General features: G+C 34.7%; 1 protein-coding gene across 3 annotated transcripts in view; it reads right to left on the minus strand.

Moving 5' to 3' along the window:
• Positions 1-26,840, minus strand: part of CNTN1 (contactin 1) — a 403,973-nt gene that overhangs the window by 161,445 nt on the left and 215,688 nt on the right. For all 3 annotated transcript variants that reach the window (XM_061129827.1, XM_061129819.1, XM_061129837.1), the window contains exons 2-6: positions 15,736-15,872; positions 14,309-14,341; positions 6,425-6,557; positions 2,526-2,698; positions 202-297 (exon numbers count right to left, since the gene is read on the minus strand). In XM_061129827.1, coding sequence (XP_060985810.1) covers positions 202-297; positions 2,526-2,698; positions 6,425-6,557; positions 14,309-14,341; positions 15,736-15,790 — 490 coding nt within the window. In that variant the 5' untranslated portion in view covers positions 15,791-15,872. The remainder of the gene's footprint in view (positions 1-201; positions 298-2,525; positions 2,699-6,424; positions 6,558-14,308; positions 14,342-15,735; positions 15,873-26,840) is intronic.

Genomic DNA, 26,840 nt, shown 5'->3' on the forward strand with positions numbered 1-26,840 from the left:
GAAATGATCATAGACCTTTGGAATTAGAGACAACTGTTTAAAGAATCAAAAAAGTAAGCATCTATAAGCTCTAGTAAGTGATGTTTTATAAGGTTATACAAATATTGAGTCTTAATTATAAATGCTCCAATATCATTAAGCAATAAAAGTGTTCCCACTTCATTTCCTAGATGCTCGTAATCATAGAAGAGCTGAGTTTACCTGGGAAATGGTACGGAGGGTCACAGAGCAGCACCATGCCTTTCCCTTCTTTCACTCTGACCTCAGGACGCTCCTCGGGTGGGAAAGGATCAAGATCTAATCGTGAAAGCAAGAAGGAAAACATTCATTCTCTGGGCAATAGAAAAATTAATACTCATTAAAGTTTCTTTTTCAGCTACTAATTCACTTTTAGATACAATATTTCTCTGTTGGTTTGGTGAAGCTTATCAAAAGCTTATTCCAGCCTTTTCAGACGCTGGAATGTGTACACCTTACAGAAGAATACGGATGTTGGCAGCATCTGTGTAACTGGTGTGACAGCCCAGAAGCCTGTGCATTTTCTAAACTTTGCTTCCGATTTAGGAAGAATCTCTATAAGAGTATCCGGAAATACAATGTGCACAGACAAACCCAGGGCTTTACCAGAGAAAGTCTGAGGGAAGACTCCAACGGGGAGAAGGAGGAAGGATGAGGAGCAGAATCCGAGCTGAGGAACGTGAAGGTCAATAATCTTGACCTTCAAATTTTGGTCAGTTTTTATTTCCTTCATTCTGTTCTGTGTATTTGGGACTCACATTTTGCTTGGTTTCTTTGATAGTCTACTATCTGATTCTTCATTTGTGTTACTGGTTCTCATTCTGTTTCAGCCTTGTCTCATCTCCAGTTCCTTATGTGTGATCAGCTGGTGTTCGGTCACTAAGTCACGTCCGACTCTCTGCGACCCCATGGACTGTAGCACACCAGGCTTCCCTGTCCTTCACTATCTCCCAGAGTTTGCTCAAACTCATGTCCATTGAGTTGGTGATGGCAGCTGACCTTCTCATCCTCTGTAGCCCCCTTCTCCTCTTTCCCTTAATCTTTCTCAGCATCACTGTCCTTTCCAGTGACGTGGCTCTTCACATCAGGTGGCCAAAGGATTGAAGCTTCAGCTTCAGGATCAGTCCTTCTAATGAATATTCAGGGTTCATTTCCTTTAGGGTTGACTGGTTTGATCTCCTTGCTGTCCAAGGGACACTCGAGAGTCTTCCCCAGCACCACAATTTGAAAACATCAATCCCTCAGCACTTAGCCTTCTTTATGGTCCAGCTCTCACATGACTACTAGAAAGACCATAGCTCTGACTAAATGGACCTTTGTCAGCAAAGTAATGTTTCTGCTTTTTAATATGCTGTGATCAATACTCAAATTATGAAATCTAGTTTTTAATTCTCTTAATATGTTTACGTCTCTGAAAAATTATCATTCCGATAATTACCTTTTTGCAAAGAACCCTTCAAATCTACTTTTCCTGTCCTGATGCCTCCCTGGAATGCCATTCCTATTCTAAAACTTAGTTGGGGTCTATCTCAATGTGGATAACAATGTCTCCTCTAAATGTGAAGAGACCATTGAAATGCTTCCTTTTATCCTTGAAATTAGTCTTAATTGCTCCCATTCCATTTTAAGAGAGCAAGATGTTTCTGCCCTTTGACTAGACTTTCCTTAAGAAAATATTCAAGGTCTTTTTCCTTAGGCGAATCTGTTGTATATTTCTTCAAGCATTGAGTTTATCATTGGCACTCTCACTGTCAACACATGAATTTAATCTGACTGCACTTGCCGATTTTGTCTCACTCCCTTCTGGTAATCACTACCACTCTGGTCCTTTTAAAATGTCACTTTCATCCTATAACTCATTTTGCAAAATATTTAAATGCTGACTTATAAAATCATGTATGGAGAACATCTAGTCTAACTCCTCTCCCAATACACATTTTTCTTTCATAATAACCTCTGACTTTTAGTTTAGCACAATGTTTCTCAAAGTATTTTCATTATTATTGTCCCTAAAAGGAGAAATTTTATTTAATTTAAACTTAAATCAGCTAACATTTAATTCATTCCTAACAAGAAAAATTAAATACTAAGGAATAAGACCATTATGTTGTAATACATAAGATGGTTCCCTCCCTCCAAGAACAGATTTTCACTACCTTGGGAACAATATCGCCCCCAGTGAGAATCCAAAGCTCAGCATTTCCACTGAGAGTAATTTTTAGAAACTTATTCAAGATCTTTCTGAACATGACCTTAGTTTATTTTCCAGTGTTATCTTCCACTACTTTAAGTACATTCATAATACTCCTCATAACACTTTGCTCTCTTGGAATTGTTTTTCTTCTCCACACAATTAAGGCCCACTAATCTTGTAAAACCCACCTCAACTATAAGCCTTTCAGTTTTCTTTCTCCTCGATTTCTCTTTTTTTGCTTAATGCTTCTGATAATGTCTAAATTTTTCTTCACCTAAATGCACATACCCATTTTAAAGTCACGATTACTTACATCCAAAACTCAGGGTTGCTTCAGTGCTTCTGACCATCCCATAGTTATTAGATGCTAAACAGTAATATATTCCAGCATCTTTCTGTTTGTCCGGATTGTTGATAACAAGGTTTCCTCCTACCATACTGTACCGATCACTTGTCAGATCGATATCCCCATTATTCATTCTCCATCTATGAAAAAATAAGTAAATGCCATATCAAAGGTCAAGAGGACTGAAATCAGTTTACTGGGATGACACTGTTCTAAAATAATATGAGTACAGCTCCACATGAAAGAAGATGATTAAGCAGTTGACTCAGAGTGGTATTTCTTCATATTCTATAATTCCATGTCTCTGGGCTCATGATTTATAATTTAGTTCAGGCACAGAAAGGTAAATGTTCAAGTATATGAAATATTTCCTTTTTTAGCATGAGGCATTCCAAAGGACAAATATTTCATTGAATTTTGCTACATAAACTGGTTTCTTAGCAGATCTACATGGATCATAAATGATAAACCATTTATGCAGTAGATTCATGAATAAATAAATGTTATATAAATATTTAAAGTATTACTATAGTAGAAATAATATATATCAATATAAAATATCAAAGTATAAGATACAAGATATCAAAATATAAGATATCAATATCAAAGTCATTTTTGAATAAAATTTCATTTTGAATAAAACAAACCAATAGAAATCAAGGTTTTACTCAGTTAATGTCATATTCTGACCACTAGAGGTCGATCACACCATTTGAAAATGGCTAAAGTCAACTGGGTCTTGGTTCCAGGCCACAGACAGATACATTATTGCAGGTAGATTGATGGTGATGGTGAATAAACTAACTAGAAACAGGAATCTAGAATCTAACTAGAATCAGGAAACTTTCATGGTGAGATGATGAGAGGATTGCATATATAAAGTAGTTTTCAATTAAGCTGACCACCTGCATAATTTTATAATCATTCTCTATTAGGGTTAAGGTTTCCTGTCTTCTGCAGTGTTCTAAGACAAGAGCTATGTCAACCAGTGGGCTGTGGCCCCATCATTCATATCCTGGCTGCAGAATTCTGATTAGGGTGAGCATCTTGCCAGAAAGGCCTATTATTATAATAATTTTATAATATTTTTAATAAATCAAGTTACTAGAACATTTTTAGTTTTAATTTTTACAGTGTGGGAAGTAATTTAACAGCAAACACAGAAAACCATGCTTTGCTTTTCAAAACCTACTAAATATCAGCCCTATGGATAAATCATCCCCTTCATCCTAGCTGATGGCAAAATTGTCCCTGCCTGAACCATCCAGTGTCGAGTCACTTAGCATTTGCCAAGGCAGTGGTTTCCCTTGTGAGGCACTAGTTATATCAAAACATAAGATATCAATATAAATTTCTCCCCATTATATTCACTCCAAGTTTTTATTTCTTGTTTTAACTTCTTCCCAGTAGGTCTGATTCTGCTCTTGATGTCATTTAATGATAAATTTTGCTGTGATTAGGTAAGTTCACTTGTCTATTTTTCGGAATATTACTGTTGTTATAATCCCTTTCACACAGCCTTAAATACAATTTTTATTAGAGTTCTTGTTATTGTGGGAGACAGGGCAAGATAGTGAAAGTCTCAAGACTGATAAGTAAAAAAGTTCCCTGTTTTATCTTTCATGATGTTGTGATGAATAACAAATTATCACAGAACATACCATAAATATAAAAGTACTATGTGAATGACAAATTGCATGATTACCAAGGTTAGTATGGCTTTCTTTGAATATTAAGTAAATTTTCATCATGGCAAGTGTTCTTTTGTCAGACAAGCTGCACCATGAGCTGAATAAATTTTTCTTACTTTGCTGTCAAATGCAGACCATCTTCACAACAATTAAACATCTACTTCTTCCCATCAGTGTTCTATATTACTGTATAGATAATAAGGGCATACTTGCCCTGGGGACTTAAATGCATATGCAGTCTGTGGGAGGAAGTTGGTGGATACATTTGCCAAGCAGAGTTTTGCTTCTTATTGTTATTTTTTAAATTGTGGTAAGAAAACTAAACGGGACTGGAGGGAGGCAGATGTAAGGGGGTGTTAATATGTACACAATTTTAGTGATGTAAAACTTGGCTTCTTACAGTCTCTATGGTGGCAGCAGGGCAGCAAAGAGAAGCACACGTTCTTAGACACTATCTGAGAACAACCTCTTTCTGTTGTTTTATTCCCCACGGGAGCCTGGAGGCTAATTTGCTTAGGTTCCACGTGTATGAACGTCAAGGAAAGAGAATCACAGAATAACCATCACTGAAATAGCTTTTGAAATACTATCAACCTGTCTAGATAGATGAATACTGAAAAAAAATTATGTTTCCTTGAAAGTCATGAAACCTGCGTTTCAGTCTTAGATCTGTGATTTACTAGTTCTGGAGCAAGTCAATTTACTTATATAGGACACAGCTTCCTTTCCTATAAAATTCTGTACTTAATGTAAAATTCTGTGCTTCTCTAGAGCCTGTCATTAGTTATACTATGCCAAGTCCAAGGTTATGTATGTAAACTCCCATCATGAATGACTTAAGGGTAGAAATAAATCTAGCCCATCAAATATTTTCAGAACAAATATGCTATTTATATAATTTATAAAATATCCTCTGATATTGCACTCCAAGATGGTGATTTTGCATATAAATTTATATTTTATTTTAAGAAAAATTTTGCAATTATAGTTAGAGGCAAGAGGAAATGAGTTCAAGTATAATGAAATGAAAGGAATGGGTATTCTTCATAAAAACTTTTTAATAGCAAAGAAAAGTTGTTTTTCTATCCATGAAAAGAAAAATCTACTACTAAAATCAACTTTGTTGAATGACAACCTTCAATTAACTCTGGTGATATGAACACATGAGAGCCCCAGTTTCCCTGTCAATCACTTGCTTTGTCTTCATGGAACCAAAATCCACTGGCATTTGGTTAATTTTAAAATCTTATTCTTTATGTCAGACTAGAAACTGTTAGTATATTTTTCTGAACACTCTGAAGCAAGAAAACTGACTATTACTTTTTATAAATTTATTTTTGATGGTGTTAATAGGTACTCCAGAAAAAACATGAAGAGATATATAGACTGTCTGATAGGTAGAGTCGTTTAAGGAATTTGTTTTGTTGTCTGGAATATAGATTTGAGACTACTGAAAAATGGTGTTTTCTAGAATTATCTATGTAATATGCTCTTTAAATGTGATTAATATAGACTATTATCTGTCATCTGTATATATGAGTTATCTAGGCCAATATATGGAGAAGGAAATGGCAACCCACTCCAGTATTCTTGCCTAGAGAATCCTGTGGACAGAGGAGCCTGGTGGGCTGCTGTCCATGGGGTTGCACAGAGTTGGACACGACTGAAGTGACTTAGCATGCAAGCATGCGTTGGAGAAGGAAATGGCAACCCACTCCAGTATTCTTGCCTGGAGAATCCCAGGGACAGTGGAGCCTGGTGGGCTGCCGTCTATGGGGTCACACAGAGTCGGACATGACTGAAATGACTTAGCAGCAGCAGGCCAATAAATTCAAAAACAGTTTATCCTCAAATGCATATATTTAAATTCTGCATATTTTTCATGTAACCATTTTCTTACTTAATAGTATGATCTCCATTAGCCAATTTTTAAGTGGTAATGTGAAATGGTACTGGCAGGAAATAGGAAGTGAATTATATGCATATGTTTAAGAAAACTATTTCAGTATTAAACAACTTTTTAAATATTAGCTGTATGACAATATTTTTGATAATGACCCAAGATTTCGTAGAAAGCTTTAGGCCATAGCTTTCTCTATAGATACAGGATCACAGATACTGATCTGAAATCTTAGTCCAATACTTCATTCTGAAAAGAGCAATGAGGTATGTTACTTGTAAACTGGGAAAGGGCTGGCTCGTGCCCTGCAGTTTAGCGAAACTTTTCCTTCCGGTGACTCCTCTGGATAAATGGTATTGATTGGTTGTTCTTCAAAAATTGGTCCAAATCCTTTGTCTTCCTCAGAAACTATAAGAAAAATAAAATTATTTTATATTCCTTTATTTTAGAAATCAAAGAAAAAATGAGTACATTTAAAAAGGTTTTTTTTTGAAAGAAAGCTCAGAAACATGGGATCTCCAGTGTCATTTGAACCAAAGATGTTTGCCTCTATAATCCTGAGGAAAATGTTTAGGTTGATCCAAAATTCTTTTCTACTTATCTCGCATCATTTTCTGAAAAGCACTCTGTGTTGCCATGCTTAACTAATTAGCACTTCTCAAACAAGCCATGCTTTCATGCCTCTGAGCTTTTTCTCTTTCTGGAACCACCATCTCATTTCTCTCCTCCCATCAAAATTTGTACAATCCTTAATGACAGTCATAAAGTTAGCTCCTTCAGGAAGCCAACTCTCAAACTCCTCCGAGTTTTAGTAGGTCCACATTCTTATAACTCCCTAGCAGGCTTATGGTACTTAAGACAGCTGCTGTGATTCCTGATGCAATTTTCTGTTTTACTAGATTGCAGATGCCTGGGGAAAGGTTTACTAGATTGCAGATGCCATAATTTCTATACCGCACTCTCCTCCACAGCTGTCTAGCAGTGTGGAACATAATAATTGTTAACAATTTTTGAACAATAGAATGAATATATTTGTAGAAGTTCTGAGGAAATGGGTCCTTTTTCTTGGGTCAGTTCTTGTTTTGTTTTTGTCTTTAAACATGTGACCAGCACTGGTAGCATCTGGAACAATCTGTAAATTACCAAACAATCCATGAGTTATCAGTAAATGGATATGGGATCTGGCCAGCTGGTTTAAAATCTACCATAAAAATATCAGCGTTGAAGCAGTTGTTCCTGACAGCGTATCCTCTCTGGAGAGGAGGTGTGACACCTCACAGCAGGATGAGGAAGAGAATTATTCACATGTCATCAGTTTGGAACCTTTTTTATAGAGCCCAGCGAAGAGCCAGATGCTCCAGATGACTTCATACTTATATATATACATATATATATGGCTAGAAAGGAGGAATATTCTTACATGGGATCATTGTAGGTCTCTGCTTAATCAAAAGCTATGGTTCACCCTTCCAATTTATTTTTTTAAGAGCAAGTGTAAGGCAAATGTCATACTGAAAAATTGGCTGTTCTAACATTAAACTTGAGGATAAGAGCTTTCTTCCAGTTTCTTTTAACAAGCAGTTTAATTACATCATTTAAATCTTGCCTTAGTGAAGTTTATTAGTACCTTTGGAAAAATTACTTAATATCTCCAAGCCTTGATATCACCCCTTATAAGATGGAGATAATATTAAAACCTACCTCATTTGACTATTGTGAGCTACATTGAGACAACCCACATTCTCATGAATTTGCCAATCTTTTCAAAATTTAATTTACATGTCTTACATATATCACCATTTAGACTAATTCCAAAAGTTTCAGAAGCCAAATTTTATTCATTCTTCTAATTCTGGTGCCACAAGCATCATGTCAATACACGTTTATGTGTACAAAGATGATTAATAAAAGTCCTCAGCTAGCTTCTCCCAATATGAAGAGTATTAATTTTCCCAGTATTAATTTTTCTAAACTGACCTGAAGTATTTCAAAGGGAGAAGCCTCATTTTTAGTTGGAATTTGCTGAAAATGCCATTCAAGAATTTATGGATCTCAGTTATATTATATAGCATCATCCTATTTCAGATCACAGATAAATCACTGGATCAGAACTGGAGGAACTAGAGGAAATGGGATTTAGCTCAACATTGGTTTCCTAGCTGTTGTTTTATGCAAGTCATTTGTTCTATATGGTATTTACACCCCCCCCCCCAAAAAAAAAAGAAACTGGGGCATGTGCCCTAAGGACTCCATAGGCCTACTGCAACCATAAGTAAGAAGATAAATGCAAGGTGTTCACAGAAGTCACTTGCTAATGATTTTTGAAGTCCTGCTCTAAGCTGTTTATTTCCATATACTTGAGGCTGAAAACTAGAAATACTATAATGTTTTCTGCTTTGCTTCTAATAATTACCTGATGATGTCCAATGTTTTCTGGCCTTTAGGAAGTAATAGCCTGACAGGGAATAATGTAATGAATCTCAAATCCTTGATAACAAGACCTTCATTTGTATGTAGGTTCTAGATTTTTCGACCTCACACAGAAATAGCTTTGGAATCATCTATGATTAAAAAGGGCTTCCTGGGTAGCTCAGCTGGTAAAGAATCTGCCTGCAATGCAGGAGACCCCAGTTCGATTCCTGGGTTGGGAAGTTCCCCTGCAGAGGGCTACCCACTCCAGTGTTCTTGGGCTTCCCTGGTGGCTCAGATAGTAAAGAATCCACCCACAATGCGGGAGACCTGGGTTTGATCCCTGGGTTGGGAAGATCTCCTGGAGCAGGGCATGGCAACCCACCCCAGTATTCTTGCTTGGAGAGTCCCCATGGACTGAGGAGCCTGGTGGGCTACAGTCCATGGGGTTGCAAAGAGTTTGACACGACTGAGCGACTAAGCCCATATCTATGACATAAGTCATGTGATATTTCTTCTCCCACTTGGACAATCTCATGAATTCTTCTTTGAATCTCTTGTCAATTGCCCAGCTTTACTAACTGGAGCAATTTAGTAACCCTGCTGCTTTGGAGCTTCTGCTGTTTCTTCCCAATTCACACAAAAATGCTTAAAAAGATGAGCAGTGAAGTTCAATTTTATTAACATATTTTGATTCTCTTCTTGAAGGTAAGATGAATACTATTCTCACTTTAACCCTTGATGAATAATGAATAGGGTGACAATTTTGAGCAATTTTTAAAAATTTAAACATGCTAATTATTCAGAATATTAAAATAAATACATCTTAGGGGAGTTTAAGCTTATGAATATCTTCTAAATGCATTGTATTTATATACAAGCTTGATGATTATGGTATTACTATCATTATCAACAGAAAAGATCATCAAATTTAAAGAGGAATGAATGTTTGGTGCAATTATAAAACTTAAACAGAAGTCCACTTATCTACACTGGATTAGATCTTGAGTTTCCACCTGTTACATTAGAGGTAACATGAGAATTTTAAATGGTCTTCTGTGAGGTTACAGTTTAATGAACTAGAGGTTTTGGTTGTCCTTAATTCAGTCAATAACTTCATTCAGATGTTGCATATGGTGAAGAATTTTGAGACATAATTTCAAAAGCATGATTCATAAAAGAAAAAAAATGCTAAGCTGGACTTTATTCAAGTTTAAAAGTTCTGTTCTGTGAAAGACACTGTTAATAGGATTTTAGGTCTTCAAGATTAGAGATTTTCCTTAGGTCCATTTCAACATACATTGGAGAATTTTGGAATAAGTAGCAAATTGGAAGTACTTTACACTAACTAAATATGTACTTCACTTAATAAGTGTGATCACATACAATTTTACAAAATTTGAACTCATATCAATAGGTGCACAGTTGCATTAACTAAAGATTCTTTAACAGTATTGTATTTCCAATGTAGAAATAGCTAATCCTGGCCTGTCTAGCACCTGCTTCTAAAGAGTCCTCTGGTAGTGTCATTATCTCCTGCATTGCAGGTCAATTCACCATCTAAGCCACCAGGGAAGCCTTATAGGGATTATAACAATCCTGAATTCTCAATTTAGTTAATAATTTATTGATTTTCTTAAAATAACTAGTTTTATCACTTTGAAATAGTTGAGTTTTGTTCATTCCTAATTGCCTTGATTATTTCAAATATTGTATGGTGTCTTGAAATACAAAGACAGCTGCACATAAACATACATCTGTGTGGAGGTAGAGGTTAGTTGCACACTTGCATATCTTCATAAAATGCATGGTTTTAAATGTTTCTTTTGATAGCATATCTTTTGATTTTAAGATATGTGATTTTGAGATAAAAATTCATCAGTTTTTAGAAAACTGAACATATGTTTCTTCATCATGATCATAAGGCATATTTTTTTTCTGGAAAAGATATCAGCAATGGCAATTTCCATTGAAAATAATGAAATGCTACATGTTAATAATGATCAGACTATATCTATTGATTGGCAAACCCTCTACTGATTGAAGTAAAGATAAAACACTTTGAGGGTGAGTTGGGTTGAAGTTTATAGGCCAAACTGAATATTATCAGTGCCTCATGCTATTTTATTCTCAACAAATGCTTTTCCAAAATTATATGCAGATATTTCCAAGTGCTCCATTTCCATTTGCCCTTTACAGAAAGAGACAATGAACCCTTTAAGTGATAAAATATGAAACTAATTTCCAATAAAACACTGAATTTTTCCATTTTGACAAAATATTATATTTAAGATATTTCCTTTTGCCCATTTTAAGAACAAAAGGAGAATCTGACACACTTGATATCACATTTGTTTCTAGTTAATATTATTTTATAAATGTTATAAAATATTAGCATATATTTATAAATTTTATAAATATTTCTTGCTTTTCTAATATTTTCAAGCCTGAATAAAATAATGTATTTCATTAGGTGGTTTACCAATTACAATATGCATTTTATTTTGAGGACATATTTGGGCTATTGGGAGATAAATTACTCATCACCAGCTTCAAATTGCTTTGGTATGCTCAGTGTTAGCTTCTGAATGTCAGCTTCATAACCCCCTTGAAGACTATCCAAGTTCATTGCTCTGTTAGTTGAGCTAGGGCACTCAGATCAAGGAAAAAGAACTTTCAGGGGTAATACAACACAAGGTTCAGCAAAGGATCCATTAATACAAGCATTATAATCTCTGTTAACAAAAATTAAGTTAGCCACTGCTTTTGTTCTAGGGCAATGGAAATAATTAGATCACAAATTATCATGCTTTGGAAGTATCATGAGGTTAAAGGGTACAGAAACAAATGGAAAATATGTTAACAAGATAAGGTTGTTTTTAAAACATATGCTCTTTTTTGGTGCTAGATATAGTCTTCTAAAAAGGAGCACACAGTTATATAGATAACTTCTCAAGCTAGTTGAAAAAATTACTTCAAATCATCCTTTGATTTACTCAATACAAATTTATTTTCTACCATATAGTGGTCATCTATTGCAGAAGTAAGTTCGTTTCTTAAATTTGATCAAGAAGATTAACAGAAAGGCAAAAACTGCTGCTTTTTTTCAGTAACATTCTCAGTCTCACAGTTAATGTAGTCAGTTAGTGTATGATCTTAAATGAAATACTTCACCTCTTGCTATGTAGAGATGATCCACTGTAACCTTGCTATCCTATTTTATCTCTGAAAATTGAAAGTATAATTATAATTTGTGCTTGAGAGTTGTTTTTATTCATTTTATATTCAATGAAAGAAATCCTATTCCTCATTCTGTAATATGTCATCTTAATCTGTTAGTTTTCAAACATAATTTTACATAAGTATGTTTTAATGAGAGTTTCAGGAAGAAAGCAATGAGAACAAAATTTTAGCAGAGTCTAATATTTGAATTTTTACAGTGTTTATTCAGTGGATATGGCCTGGGGAGTGTTGTAAGCCCTCTTAAAATACAGTAAACTCTCTAAATAAGACAATATTTAAATTGGCTCAAAGCATTATTATTATCTCTATTTTCAAACATTCCTCACTGATAAGATAATAAGGACATTTAGGGCTTAGGCTTTGAATACTCTGGTTCATCAGTTCTTTAGTCTCATGGGTAATAGGTAACAGTGCAGCAATATATCATAGCTAAAATATAACAAGTTGGTCTTGAGAATGTCCAGGAATCCAATCATTAGAAGGAAAATTAAGATCAGGTTATCAGAATGGTTAAGTTGACTAAATTTTCCTTGCATGATTTTATTTGCCTAAGAAGAGCCTTTCACAGTTATTAATGACAACCACTTCCTTGACCTATGGTGCAACCTCGAAGCTCTAGACACTGTGTTTTGCATAACAGTCTGGGCATCTGTTCACACCTACCTTATGTCTGTCTGTGTTTGCTGCCATAAGCCAAGGAATGTTTGGGATGTGTGTGTGTGTGTGAGTCGCTCAGCTGTGTCTGACTGTTTGTGACCCCATGGACTGTAGCCCGCCAGAACTCCAGTCCATGGAGTTCTCCAGACAATAATACTGGAGTGGGTTTCCATTCCCTTCTCATAGGGATCTTCTTGATCTGGGTCTCATGCATTGTGGGCAGATTCTTTACCATCTGAGCCACAAAGGAAGCCCAGTGTTTGGGGTACCAGAACCTAAAAGATGAAAGGAAAGAGCTTTCCCATACAGGTTTCAGCAGAAACCTGACTCTTAATCTCCTTTCTTTGGGACATCTCGTCTCAGAATGTGAGACAATAAATTTCCGTTGTTCTAAGCCACCCAGTTGGTGGTTTTATTATAGCTATAGCAGTCCTAGGAAACGAATATATCCATTACTGGTGTGCTGCAGTCCACGGGGTTGCAAAGAATCAGACACGACTGAGGGACTGAACAAAAACAAACACACATAATCATAAACTGTTGAAGTTCAATGAACTAGCCTTTCTCAAATTTATTTGACAATGAAGTCCTACTAACATCCTGCAGAACAAGTGTTCTTTGAATTAGCGACCTAACACAGTCCGTATTTACCCACTTCTGTGCTTTACTTGTTCCACTTCCTCTAAGAATTATTTCCATTTCTAATAATTGAAATACTTCCAGTTTCCCTTGCCTACTAGCTCCATCATGAAATATTTATTAATTCCTCAATTATCTTAAAGAGCCTATCATATTTTTCTTATGAATTTGTTATCCACTTACTTTTATTATTCCTTATTATATGTAAGGTTCTTGAAATCAAGGAACATACATCATTGATCTTTATATAGCCTAGACTCACACTATATAGGCTAACTCACAAGGAAACAACAGAAATAGCTTTGATATGCTTCTTGCTGAGACTTTCCTTTCTATAAATCCCCTATCGATGGAGATTCTGACTCACTCTGGCATGAAAATCTTTCTTTGGCATGGAAGCAATAGCACTGATTACTCAGTGATTCTTCCTAATTACTCATTCTCCTACCACGATGCTGTGGCTTTCAATGATTACCAGTTTTACCATGTTTATTGAGCACCTACTACGTAGGTCACTGTGCTGTAAGCTATCATCACATTACTTTTTTAGTGTTCACAAGAATCCTGTGATTTTTACATGTTGGAAACATAAGTCTCATAGAAATTAAATAATTTGTACAAGATCACATAGTGAATACCAGGTTGAATATGTAAGTCCAGACTGATCTTACACTAGACTCTATTTTTTCTAGTCTATATTTCTAGCAAGAACTATTCAGTGGTTGAAATATAATCTAAACTATCAGGATTGCTAGTTATATTTAATGAAGGATAAACAATAAATTTTTCATTATCTGGATTTCTAATTAAACTGAATCTTAAGGTCCCAAGCTTATTAACTTTAATTCTCCTTCTTGCAGCAAAGCAGAAGGCTCTCAAAACAAGCTAGAATTTTACAATATTAAAAATATTGCTGCAAAATTAAGTACTATAAGATTATTATAAAACATGAAAGAAAAATACAGGTTGCATTGAGTATATTCTATCCACTACAGTCCTCCACTTGGCTATTTGCTTGCGGTGTATCTATTCATTTATTTTGGTAATCACATAAGTTGCATGAAGACCTCAGATAAAACATCTACAAAATTTCCATGTGCTCTAATTATAACCACTTGCTATAAGTTTGAAAATTTAATAGCTTAATGTAGGGGTGAAATATGGTTTATTTGAAGAAATCTATTCAAAAAGTTACCCTTTCATCAACTTACCTCCATGACCATACCTTCTGTGCCATGTAAACTCTAAAAAGAAAAAAAAAATGACAAAAAAACAGAAAAAATTAATCCCAAAGCTGTTCTTCAAGTTTTAATTTCAAATGTTACTCAAATAATGGAGATATTAGTTAATGAAATTAGATTATCAGCTCTTCACTGTTAAGGCTGAAGTATGACCATATCTTTGGAAATATTTATTTCTCATCTTTGCATTTTTATAATTACAGCACAAAAATTTTAAAGAATTGGCATGAATTTTCAGTGCTAATAAGAATATCTTTGCTTTCTTTTATTCATAAAGGTAGACAGCAATAATAACCTTACCACAAATTTTTCTTTATTATATTTAAATGATATATATGCATATATGCAAATAGTTCTATATGTGTGTATGTATGTATAATTACTGTTTATATCATTAAAATTCTTAAGTACTGATAATAAAATTATTACTTTTTTATTCTGAAGTCATAATAAAATTTACTCCCCAAAGTAAAATAACATTTTTATTTCCTTAATAATAATTAAGAAATACAATAGGATGCCCATCAAGTTCATTATTAAAGCAATCAAATGAAGTTTGTAAATGAAAATATGAGATCCATCTATATCTTGAACTTAATAGCAACTCAACAAGTGCTGAATTAAGGTAATTGAGACAGAGGTATCAGAAAATATTGTTAGAAAACACACTGCTTCAGATAAAAATACAATGTACCTTTAGAAAATATTCTTGAATTTTTCACACTTATCTTTGAAAAATAGAAATATAGTGTTTATTTATCCTAAAACTACAGTATACTTAAAACTGCATTGTTATTCTTAAGTCCTTGAAAACACTGTATATTATTTTTGAATTGTTTTTCAAAAGATTGACTAGCCAATAATAAAAATTAAATTATATTGACTTATAAAAAATAAAAGTAACAAAAGCTTAAAATCCATTATATTCTAATATTTTACTGTATTTTACTTTTATGTATACTAATGAGGTTAAGTCGATTTTACCCCTATAGTGAACATACTATATAATGGTGTGCTGTTGCATAACTTTTCTCCCACCACCTTAAATGGTTTCAAGTTGAAAATGACAATAGTATGACAATTTACTCTGTAGGAATTGACAAATGCTACAGCAGGGATATTTTTTTCCCTCCCAGATATTCAGATTTTAAACATTTACCAGCACATCACTATATAAGATTGATTGACTTAAATCTTATGAAATTTTAATTGAAACTAAAAAGAAAAAAGAACAAAAGTGTCAGCCTTTATATATATGCATTTGCTTGCCTGACCCAGATGGCAAAAGAAAATATTAATTCTGAACTTTACACACCAGATTCAATATAGTGAAAAGAATATTTATTACATTGACATAAATTGTGGAAGTTATATGTTATAAATAGGATATTTCTTACCTGATAGACAAGTTTTAAAAGATATTATTACAAGGAGACTGAACAGCAACCACATTTTGATCTTGTGTTCAGTAGAATTTAGGTTCAAATTTCAAAAAAAATCTTTAACTTTATGGCAGTTGGATAATATTAAACACCTGCATAAAGAGAAGAGAAGAGAAAAGAGGAAAGATAAGAAAAAGGAAAGAAATGGAATAGAAAATATTCATCATTTGGAGTCAAAAATATTATCAATTCTATTTTATTTTATATTACTTGTTTGTAGAATAAGTTTTAGTTTATTTAAATCCATTTGTAAACATCATATTGTAATGAAAAGAACTGATTCAGTATCAGGGCTTCAGCTTCTTCCCAGTGCTGACATTGTAAGAAACATGAGTAAGTCACTGAATTGACATTTTTTTTTAAGTTTTTAATAATTGAGCACAGTAACATCTTTTTACAAATAGCAGAGTTGTGAACATTTCAATATCAACTATTTTACCTGAAGATTAAATTGACCTGAAGTGCTGGTAGAAAGATTTAGTAAAATATATATTTGTATAAGAATTTCCCTAGTAGCTCAGCAGTAAAATAATCCCCCTGTAATGCAGGAAACCTGGATTCAATCCCTAGGTGGTGAAGATTCCTTCACAAAGGAAGTGGCAACCTACTCCAGTATTCTTGCCTGGAAAATCCCATGGACAGAAGAGCCTGACAGGCTACAGTCCACAGGGTCTCAAGAGTTGGACATGACTTAAAAACTAAATCATCACCACAACCATATCTGTATAAGAATTTTGTAAATTCATAGACATTATACAAGAGTTATATGTTAGCATTGCCTGTTGGTGGTTTATGGAAAATCTTTGCCAGAAAAGCTAAATTTTTAAATGTCAAAGTATATGATTGATAACATGTTTATTCCCTTTATCTGCTTTCACTTCTTTCCTTTATTCATTCAACAAAATATAAATAATTGTTCCTTATAAGAGAGAAGCTAGGTTTTGTGTGTCAAAGTCTTTAAAATTTGGAGAGCTGTCCTTAAAGATAAGAAGACAAAAGTATTAATATAAACTAAGCTACAGAGACTTCTCTGGTGGTCCAGTGTTTTAGAATCTGCCTTGCAATTCAGGGGACACAGGTTCAATCCCTGGTCAGGGAACTAAGATCACACATGCCATGGAGCAAATAAGCCCATGTGCCATAACTACTGAGCCCACTCACCACAACTAGAAAGTCCATGAGCTGCAATGAAAGATCCTGCACTACACATGGAAGATCCCACCTGTAGCAACTAAGATGCAACACAGCCAAATTAAAACAAATACTAATAAATAAATAAACTATGCCACAAAACTATGCATCAGTCTAAGTAAGATATCTTGCTTTTATAAAATTCCGTAAAAACTTCTGACCACATGATTATATTGGTTTCAAGGCATCAAAATAGCTTCATTTTAGTGAGGGGCTCTTTGACTTAAGCCTCATCATCTTTGTAGAGCCATCTGTGACCAAGCACGCAGATAAAAGAATCAAAAAGAAAGACATTCTGCAGCACCCCTCCTTCCCCGCAGCAGGACTGAACTAGCGAACCTGAACAAGAGACCACCTCCGCCCGCCTGTGTCAGGGCAGAAATTAGACACTGAAGAGACCAGCACACAGAAGCCAAATAAACAAAGGGAACCGCTTCAGAAGGGACCGGTGCAACAGATTAAAATCCCTGTAGGAAAAACAGACTACACCAGAAGGGGCCTATAGATATCGAGAAGTGTAAGCTGGAACGAGGAGCTATCTGAAACTGAACTGAACCCACACTGACCGCAAGAGCTCCAGAGAAATTCCTAGATATACTTTTACCTCTCTTTTTTTAATTAAAAAAATTTTTTTTCTTTTCTTTTCTTTTTTATTTTTTCTCTTTTATTTTCTTTTAAAATTCCCTATTACTCCCCCATTACTCCTTAACTTTCATTTTCATATATTTTTATGATTTTTTTAATTCAGAAAAAAAATTTTCACTGGGTGAAACCTTCATAATAAAAAGGAACCACAGACCTCCAGAATACAGAAAACCCACTCCAGACACAGCAATCTAAACAAGATGAAAAAGCAGAGAAATACCCAACAGGTAAAGGAACATGAAGAATGCCCACCAAGTCAAACAAAAGAGGAGGAGATAGGGAATCTACCTGAAAAAGAATTTAGAATAATGATAATAAAAATGATCCAAAATCTTGAAAACAAAATGGAGTTACAGATAAATAGCCTGGAGACAAAGATTGAGAAGATGCAAGAAATGTTTAATAAGGACCTAGAAGAAATAAAAAAGAGTCAAATAAAAATGAATAATGCAATAAATGAGATCAAAAACACTTTGGAGGGAACCAAGAGTAGAATAATGGAGACAGAAGATAGAATAAGTGAGGTAGAAGATAAAATGGTGGAAATAAATGAAGCAGAGAGGAAAAAAGAAAAAAGAATCAAAAGAAATGAGGACAACCTCAGGGACCTCTGGGACAATGTGAAATGCCCCAACATTCGAATCAGAGGAGTCCCAGAAGAAGAAGACAAAAAGAAAGGCCATGAGAAAACACTCGAGGAGATAATAGCTGAAAACTTCCCTAAAATGGGGAAGGAAATAGCCACCCAAGTCCAAGAAACCCAGAGAGTCCCAAACAGGATAAACCCAAGGCGAAACACCCCAAGACACATATTAATCAAATTAACAAAGATCAAACACAAAAAACAAATATTAAAAGCAGTAATGGAGAAACAACAAATAACACCCAGAGGGATTCCCATAAGGATAACAGCTAATCTATCAATAGAAACCCTCCAGGCCAGAAGGGAATGGCAGGACGTACTGAAAGTAATGAAAGAGAATAACCTACAACCTACATTACTGTACCCAGCAAGGATCTCATTCAGATATGGAGAATTCAAAAGCTTTACAGACAAGCAAAAGCTGAGAGAATTCAGCACCACCAAACCAGCTCTTCAACAAATGCTAAAGGATCTTCTCTAGACAGGAAACACAGAAAGGTTGTATAAACGTAAACCCAAAACAACAAAGTAAATGGCAATGGGACCATACCTATCAATAATTACCTTAAATGTAAATGGGTTGAATGCCCCAACCAAAAGACAAAGATTGGCTAAATGGATACAAAAACAAGACCCCTATATATGTTGTCTACAAGAGACCCACCTCAAAACAAGAGACACATACAGACTAAAAGTGAAGGGCTGGAAGAAAATATTTCACGCAAATGGAGACCAAACGAAAGCAGGAGTCGCAATACTCATATCAGATGAAATAGACTTTCAAATAAAGGCTGTGAAAAGAGACAAAGAAGGACACTACATAATGATCAAAGGATCAATCCAAGAAGAAGATATAATAATTATAAATATATATGCACCCAACATAGGAGCATCGCAATATGTAAGGCAAATGCTAACAAGTATGAAAGAGGAAATTAATAGTAACACAATAATAGTGGGAGACTTTAATACCCCACTCACAACTATGGATAGGTCAAGTAAACAGAAAATTAACAAGGAAACACAAACCTTAAATGACACAATGGACCAGCTAGACCTAATTGATATCTATAGGACATTTCACCCCAAAACAATCAACTTCACCTTTTTGTCAAGTGCACACGGAACCTTCTTCAGAATAGATCACATCCTGGGGGGGCCATAAATCTAATCTTGGTAAATTCAAAAAAACTGAAATCATTCCAGTCATCTTTTATGACCACAGTGCAGTAAGATTAGATCTCAATTACAGGAAAAAAATTATTAAAAATTCAAACATATGGAGGCTAAATAACACGCTTCTGAATAACCAACAAATCATAGAAGAAATCAAAAAAGAAATCAAAATATGCATAGAAATGAATGAAAATGAAAACACAACAACCCAAAACCAATGGGACACTGTAAAAGCAGTGCTAAGGGGAAGGTTCATAGCATTACAGTCTTACCTCAAGAAACAAGAAAAAAGTCAAATAAATAACCTAACTCTACACCTAAAGCAATGAGAGAAGGAAGAAATGAAGAACCCCAGGGTTAGTAGAAGGAAAGAAATCTTAAAAAATTAGGGCAGAAATAAATGCAAAAGAAACTAAAGAGACCATAGCAAAAACCAACAAAGCTAAAAGCTGGTTTTTTGGAAAAAAAAAACAAAAAACAAAAACAAAATTGACAAACCATTAGCAAGACTCATTAAGAAACAAAGAGAGAAGAACCAAATTAATAAAATTAGAAATGAAAATGGAGAGATCACAACAGACAGCACTGAAATACAAAGGATCATAAGAGACTACTACCAGCAGCTCTATGCCAATAAAATGGACAACTTGAAAGAAATGGACAAATTCTTAGAAAAGTATAACTTTCCAAAACTGAACCAGAAAGAAATAGAAGATCTTAACAGACCCATCACAAGCAAGGAAATCGAAACTGTAATCAAAAATCTTCCAGCAAACAAAAGCCCAGGACCAGATGGCTTCACAGCTGAATTCTACCAAAAATTTAGAGAAGAGCTAACACCTATCTTACTCAAACTCTTCCAGAAAATTGCAGAAGAAGGTAAGCTTCCAAACTCATTCTATGAGGCCACCATCACCCTAATTCCAAAACCAGACAAAGATGCCACAAAAAAAGAAAACTACAGGCCAATATCACTGATGACACATTGCAAAAATCCGTAACAAAATTCTAGCAAACAGAATCCAACAACATATTAAAAAAATCATACACCATGACCAAGTGGGCTTTATCCCAGGAATGCAAGGATTCTTTAATATCCACAAATCAATCAATGTAATGCACCACATTAACAAATTGAAAGATAAAAACCATATGACTATCTCAATAGATGCAGAGAAAGCCTTTGACAAAATTCAACATCCATCTATGATTAAAACTCTCCAGAAAGCAGGAATAGAAGGAACATACCTCAACATAATAAAAGCTATATATGACAAACCCACAGCAAGCATTACCCTCAATGGTGAAAAATTGAAAGCATTTCCCCTGAAATCAGGAACAAGACAAAGGTGCCCACTCTCACCACTACTATTCAACATAGTGTTGGAAGTTTTGGCCAGAGCAATCAGAGCAGAAAAAGAAGTAAAAGGAATCCAGATAGGAAAAGAAGAAGTGAAACTCTCGCTGTTTGCAGATGACATGATCCTCTACATAGAAAACCCTAAAGACTCTTCCAGAAAATTACTAGAGCTAATCAACAAATATAGTAAAGTTACAGGATATAAAATTAACACACAGAAATCCCTTGCATTCCTATACACTAACAATGAGAAAACAGAAAGAGAAATTAAGGTAACAATACCATTCACCATTGCAACAAAAAGAATAAAATACTTAGGAGTATATCTACCTAAAGAAACCAAAGACCTATACATAGAAAACTATAAAACACTGATGAAAGAAATCAAAGAGGACACAAACAGATGGAGAAATATACCGTGTTCATGGATTGGAAGAATCAATATTGTCAAAATGGCTATACTACCCAAAGCAATCTATAGATTCAATGCAATCCCTATTAAGCTACCAATGGTATTCTTCACAGAACTAGAAAAAATAATTTCACAATTTGTATGGAAATACAAAAAACCTTGAATAGCCAAAGCAATCTTGAGAAAGAAGAATGGAACTGGAGGAATCAACCTGCCTGACTTCAGACTCTACTACAAAGCCACAGTCATCAAGACAGTATGGTACTGGCACAAAGACAGAAATATAGATCAATGGAACAGAATAGAAAGCCCAGAGATAAATCCGCAAACCTATGGACAACTTATCTTCAACAAAGGAGGCAAGGATATACAATGGAAAAAAGACAAGCTCTTCAACAAGTGGTGCTGAGAAAACTGGTCAATCACTTGTAAAAGAATGAAACTAGAACACTTTCTAACACCATACACAAAAATAAACTCAAAATGGATTAAAGATCTAAACATAAGACCAGAAACTATAAATCTCCTAGAGGAAAACATAGGCAAAACACTCTCCAACATAAATCACAGCAGGATCATCTATGACCCACCTCCCAGAATATTGGAAATAAAAGCAAAAATAAACAAGTGGGACCTAATGAAATTTAAAAGCTTTTGCACAACAAAGGAAACTATAAGCAAGGTGAAAAGACAGCCCTCAGATTGGGAGAAAATAATAGTAAACAAAGCAACAGACAAAGGATTAATCTCAAAAATATACAAGCAACTCCTGCAGCTCAATTCCAGAAAAATAAATGACCCAATCAAAAAATGGGCCAAGGAACTAAACAGACATTTCTCCAAAGAAGACATACAGATGGCTAACAAACACATGAAAAGATGCCCCACATCACTCATTATCAGAGAAATGCAAATCAAAACCACAATGAGGTACCATTACACGCCAGTCAGGATGGCTGCTATCCAAAAGTCTATAAGCAATAAATGCTGGAGAGGGTGTGGAGAAAAGGGAACCCTCTTACACTGTTGGTGGGAATGCAAACTAGTACAGCCGCTATGGAAAACAGTATGGAGATTTCTTAAAAAACTGGAAATAGAACTGCCATATGACCCAGCAATCCCACTTCTGGGCATACACACTGAGGAAACCAGATCTGAAAGAGACACGTGCACCCCAATGTTCATCGCAGCACTGTTTATAATAGCCAGGACATGGAAGCAACCTAGATGCCCATCAGCAGATGAATGGATAAGGAAGCTGTGGTACATATACACCATGGAATATTACTCAGCCATTAAAAAGAATTCATTTGAACCAGTTCTAATGAGATGGATGAAACTGGAGTCCATTATACAGAGTGAAGTAAGCCAGAAAGATAAAGACCAAAACAGTATACTAACACATATATGTGGAATTTAGAAAGATGGTAATGATAACCCTATATGCAAAACAGAAAAAGAGAGACAGATGTACACAACAGTCTTTTGGACTCTGTGGGAGAAGGCGAGGGTGGGACGTTTCAAGAGAACAGCATCAAAACATGTATATTATCTAGGGTGAAACAGACCACCAGCCCAGGTTGGATGCATGAGACAAGTGCTCGGGCCTGGTGCACTGTGAAGACCCAGAGGGATCAGGTAGAGAGGGAGGTGGGAGTGGGGATCAGGATGGGGAATACATGTAAATCCATGGCTGATTCATGTCAATGTATGACAGAAACCACTGCAATGTTGTGAAGTAATTAGCCTCCAACTAAAAAAAATAAATGAAAAAATAAAAATAAAGTAACACGGTAACATAAAAAAAAAAAAAGAAAGACATAGTCTGCTTGCCCGTAAAAAGTTCACAGATTTACAGGAATGCTTATGTGTACACAGGTCAGTGTAGGGACTTGTTTGGATCTACATATTAAACTTGAAAGCATGTTAATCATTTTCTAAAAACACTGCAAAATATGTCTCAGATGGACCTGTGGTGGCACTGTAAGAAATTTTAAAATATGCCAGGGCATTAGAAAGAGACTTCTTCAACTGAGACACACTAGGCTCTTCAATTTGAAAACAAATGAAATCATTTTTCCAAAGAATATGTAAGAAATAGGATATAAGAATCTCATGTCATAGAATTGAATGTAAAATATAAATTAGAGCATGAAAGCAATTCTGAAAATACCTAATGTTATCATTATCAATATATAAATATATTTAAATGCTATCTAAAGCAGCCAAAATAAAATGGTACTGTTTCTTGCATCATAATGACATGTAGAGTACCACTTATTTTTTTAAATGTGATGGACTTTAAGACCATATTTACCCCCTTTAATTTGCCAGAATTGAAGCATTTTCCGATACTGGTAAAAATATTTAGTGTTACTACATGGACCAGGATAAATATTTTTCCCTTTTGGTGTATAGGTTATTTTTCAGTGACAAATAATTTATTTCTTGAAAAAAATGAGTTGAATGTTTAGATCAAACATAGTAAAAATGAGTCAGTGGAGCAACAGGAAATTTTTTAAATATCTTTGCAAGAGGAAAAATATTCAACAGATAATTTTTAAATGCCAAGATTGATTTATGACCAATTTATTTCTCTTGGACATTGGTAAGAAGATGAGAACTACACAAATGTATAGATTGTATTAAGTCTAGACTTTTAAATTTAAATTTTATTTTATTTCTTTTACTAAACAGAACTGATTAGAAAGGAAAAGAAACAGGTAAATAAAGGTGAAGAATAAAGATAAATTCCTTCAGGAGGCAGGGGAATCAATTAAATGACCTAAAGAAGAATTCAGCTTTTTATTTTGTTATCATTAGTATTCAAATATAAACCTAAATTCAAAATTTTGAAACCTGTACACATTATTTATATCTCTTAAAGTTTAAGAAAATGGACATTTCAGCATTTTCTCAGCCCATTGGTTTCTAATTCTTTTCACTGAGATATACACAATAATTAAGATGAGTTCCTCTAATGAGGAAGGGAGAAAGGCAAACAACTATGCCAAATTGCTGTGTCAATCAAACAGTTCTCTTTGTAAAGATCAACTTAGAGAATATATTTGCAAACATTTTGCAAATTACAAGGCATGTGCAGTTTAATGTGTCAGTGATTATTGGATTTTAAATAGTCCAAATTTATCAATTAATAAACCTAAATTGATAATAAATAATTCTAAATAATAATGCTACATACTAATAATATTCATCTTAAGAGCAAGGGATGCTGCTGCATTTTTTTTATTGACTGTAGAGGAAGCAATACTGACCAGAGAGAAAAAGAATCAGGTAAAATTAAAGAACAATTTCTCTGAAGAGTATCCTTCAGATTATTAATTTTGACAAATTATGTGAGTGAGATCTTGGTCTGTTTACCTTATTAACCATATAGGGAATCTGGGAAAGAATGAGGGCAAGTCTAATGGAAGAGTAACTATGAGTGAGCAATTTCAAGAAACTAAAAATAAGATACAGAAGAATTTTCTAGGTCAAGGATATTATTTATTTCTTTCTTAGACAATACCCACAGTATATGGGAGCCTGAGGTAACGCATAGTCAAAGGTAATCTAGGAAAGTCAGCCAGATCTAGTCTGAAACTTGGCTCAACCACTCTTTAGCTTGCAACTTTGGGAAAATTACTCAAGTTCTGACTCATGCACAAAACATGAAAAACAAATGTGCATTTCATAGAACTCTTGCATGTGTCATGTAAGATTATGCATGTGAAATGCTTACTGTGAAAGTAGTAAATAAATATTAACTATTATTCTTCTAGACCTTAGGGCCCATCAGGCTACAAGAGACAATGACATGTTACTTGTTTATTGTTGTGTCTCTAATGCCTGGCACTGAGAAGTCATTTGATATATATTTATTGAAGAAATGAGTGGACCATTCCATAACTGTATTTCAAAACACTTGCCACAAACAAATTAAAATTTAACTTTAGTTCCTTCAAATAAGCATAGAATACTTACAATAGGTAGTAAAGAATATTTCTTACTGGGGCTCTGGTCTCCATTACAGATTATTACTGCTTATATATATACCCTAGAAGAGGATCGTCTAAGTAGCAATATTTTAAAGCATTTTTAGTATGCATTTTATTGAGTTTTATTGACTGTCTTCCAATTTCAATATTTTCATTCTTGTCAGAAGGAGACATTTTTTATTATCTTGAGGCAAACTATCTTTTCCTTCACTCCAAAATATTGCCTATTTCAATAGGACAGTGAGTGATTATCCTGGCAGCATGTAATTTATTTTATTTAATGGATTTCTTTCTGTTTCAGTATAAAAGCATCTCTCACATCATCTTCTGCTACTGATTTGTTCTGTTGTGTCACCAGTTATCCCATCACTTATGACTCCTGATCCCATCCTCTCAGACTGCAGCAGAAGAGAGGGGGGCAAGGCTGAGCCCACACTTGCTAGTGCAGAAGAAACAGCTCTTCTTAATTCTCCCTTGAGGACCTACCACTCAGCAATCCACAGCCAGCTCCCAGCCCCCACAGGCCTGAAAGTGTTGTAGCAAGTGAAGTGGCATAAGAAGAAAACAACTCAAAGATGTGCCAATAGAAGTAGGCCTTTTCTTCTCAAGATCCAAAAGAGCAGAATGACCAGAACCTGGGGATGCATTTCTGTCCACATGCCATGCTGTCCTAGAAAACAGCTCCCTGGTTTCTCCTCTCTCCCCGAGGCCTTTTCACCAGGTACTGCAGATGGCTCATCTCACAACTTAACCACAGCTCTTTAGGTGTCTAGTGACTGGTGATTCCCTAACATGTATTGGTGCTATAGTATTCTCCAAACAATTCAACATCCTTTACTAAGACACTTACTTATGTATTTTAACAACTACAACAACAAAAATATAAGGCGGCAACACAGGGTGACAGTCTCTATCTCCTTCCTTCATGCTCTCTTCTGTCTTTCCACACTTTCTTTTCCCCCTCTCTCTCTTTACTTTAGATGATGCTATGGTTCTCCTTTGAAAAATCTGGTCCATATCTATGTATGCATTTTTCTGCTAGACAGACATCATCTAGTTCTTGTCTTGTTTTGTTCTGTCATGAGATATTCCAGATAAATTATTTAAAAAATCTTCAACTATACATTAGCAAACATTTAGCCACTAACAGTTATTCACAAAGTATTTAGTACTGCTATATAATCAGAGTTTGCTCCAACAATACCAATAAATCTAATATTTCATTGAACTGATGCTTCTATAGGCATTTACATTGAAAGACAACAAAATTTAGAAATATGGATAAAATATTAATATGTAGTAGCAAATGGTGGCATCTCTTTTAGAAAGAAACAAGATTTGGCAGGATTTCAGAAATCTATTCTGATTGATCCTCAACAAAGCTCATAAAAGGTCATGTTAAAAATATTTAACCTAAAATTTTACTTATGATACCCATCACTCTGCTCTGGTTCTAAGGAACATTTGCCATGAATTTCAGTTTCCAGAAAATAGAGGAAATTTGTTTGTGCTGAGCTCAGATTATCCTAGGGGGAAAGACATCAATATCTCTTACTCTACATTTTAAAATCAGGGAACACTTTGTCCTCAGACTCAATCTGAAAATCTGCCTCTGCCGCACCCATCACTTAACCT

This window comes from Dama dama, chromosome 3 (genome assembly GCF_033118175.1).
Source record: "Dama dama isolate Ldn47 chromosome 3, ASM3311817v1, whole genome shotgun sequence".
Taxonomy (NCBI): domain Eukaryota; kingdom Metazoa; phylum Chordata; class Mammalia; order Artiodactyla; family Cervidae; genus Dama; species Dama dama.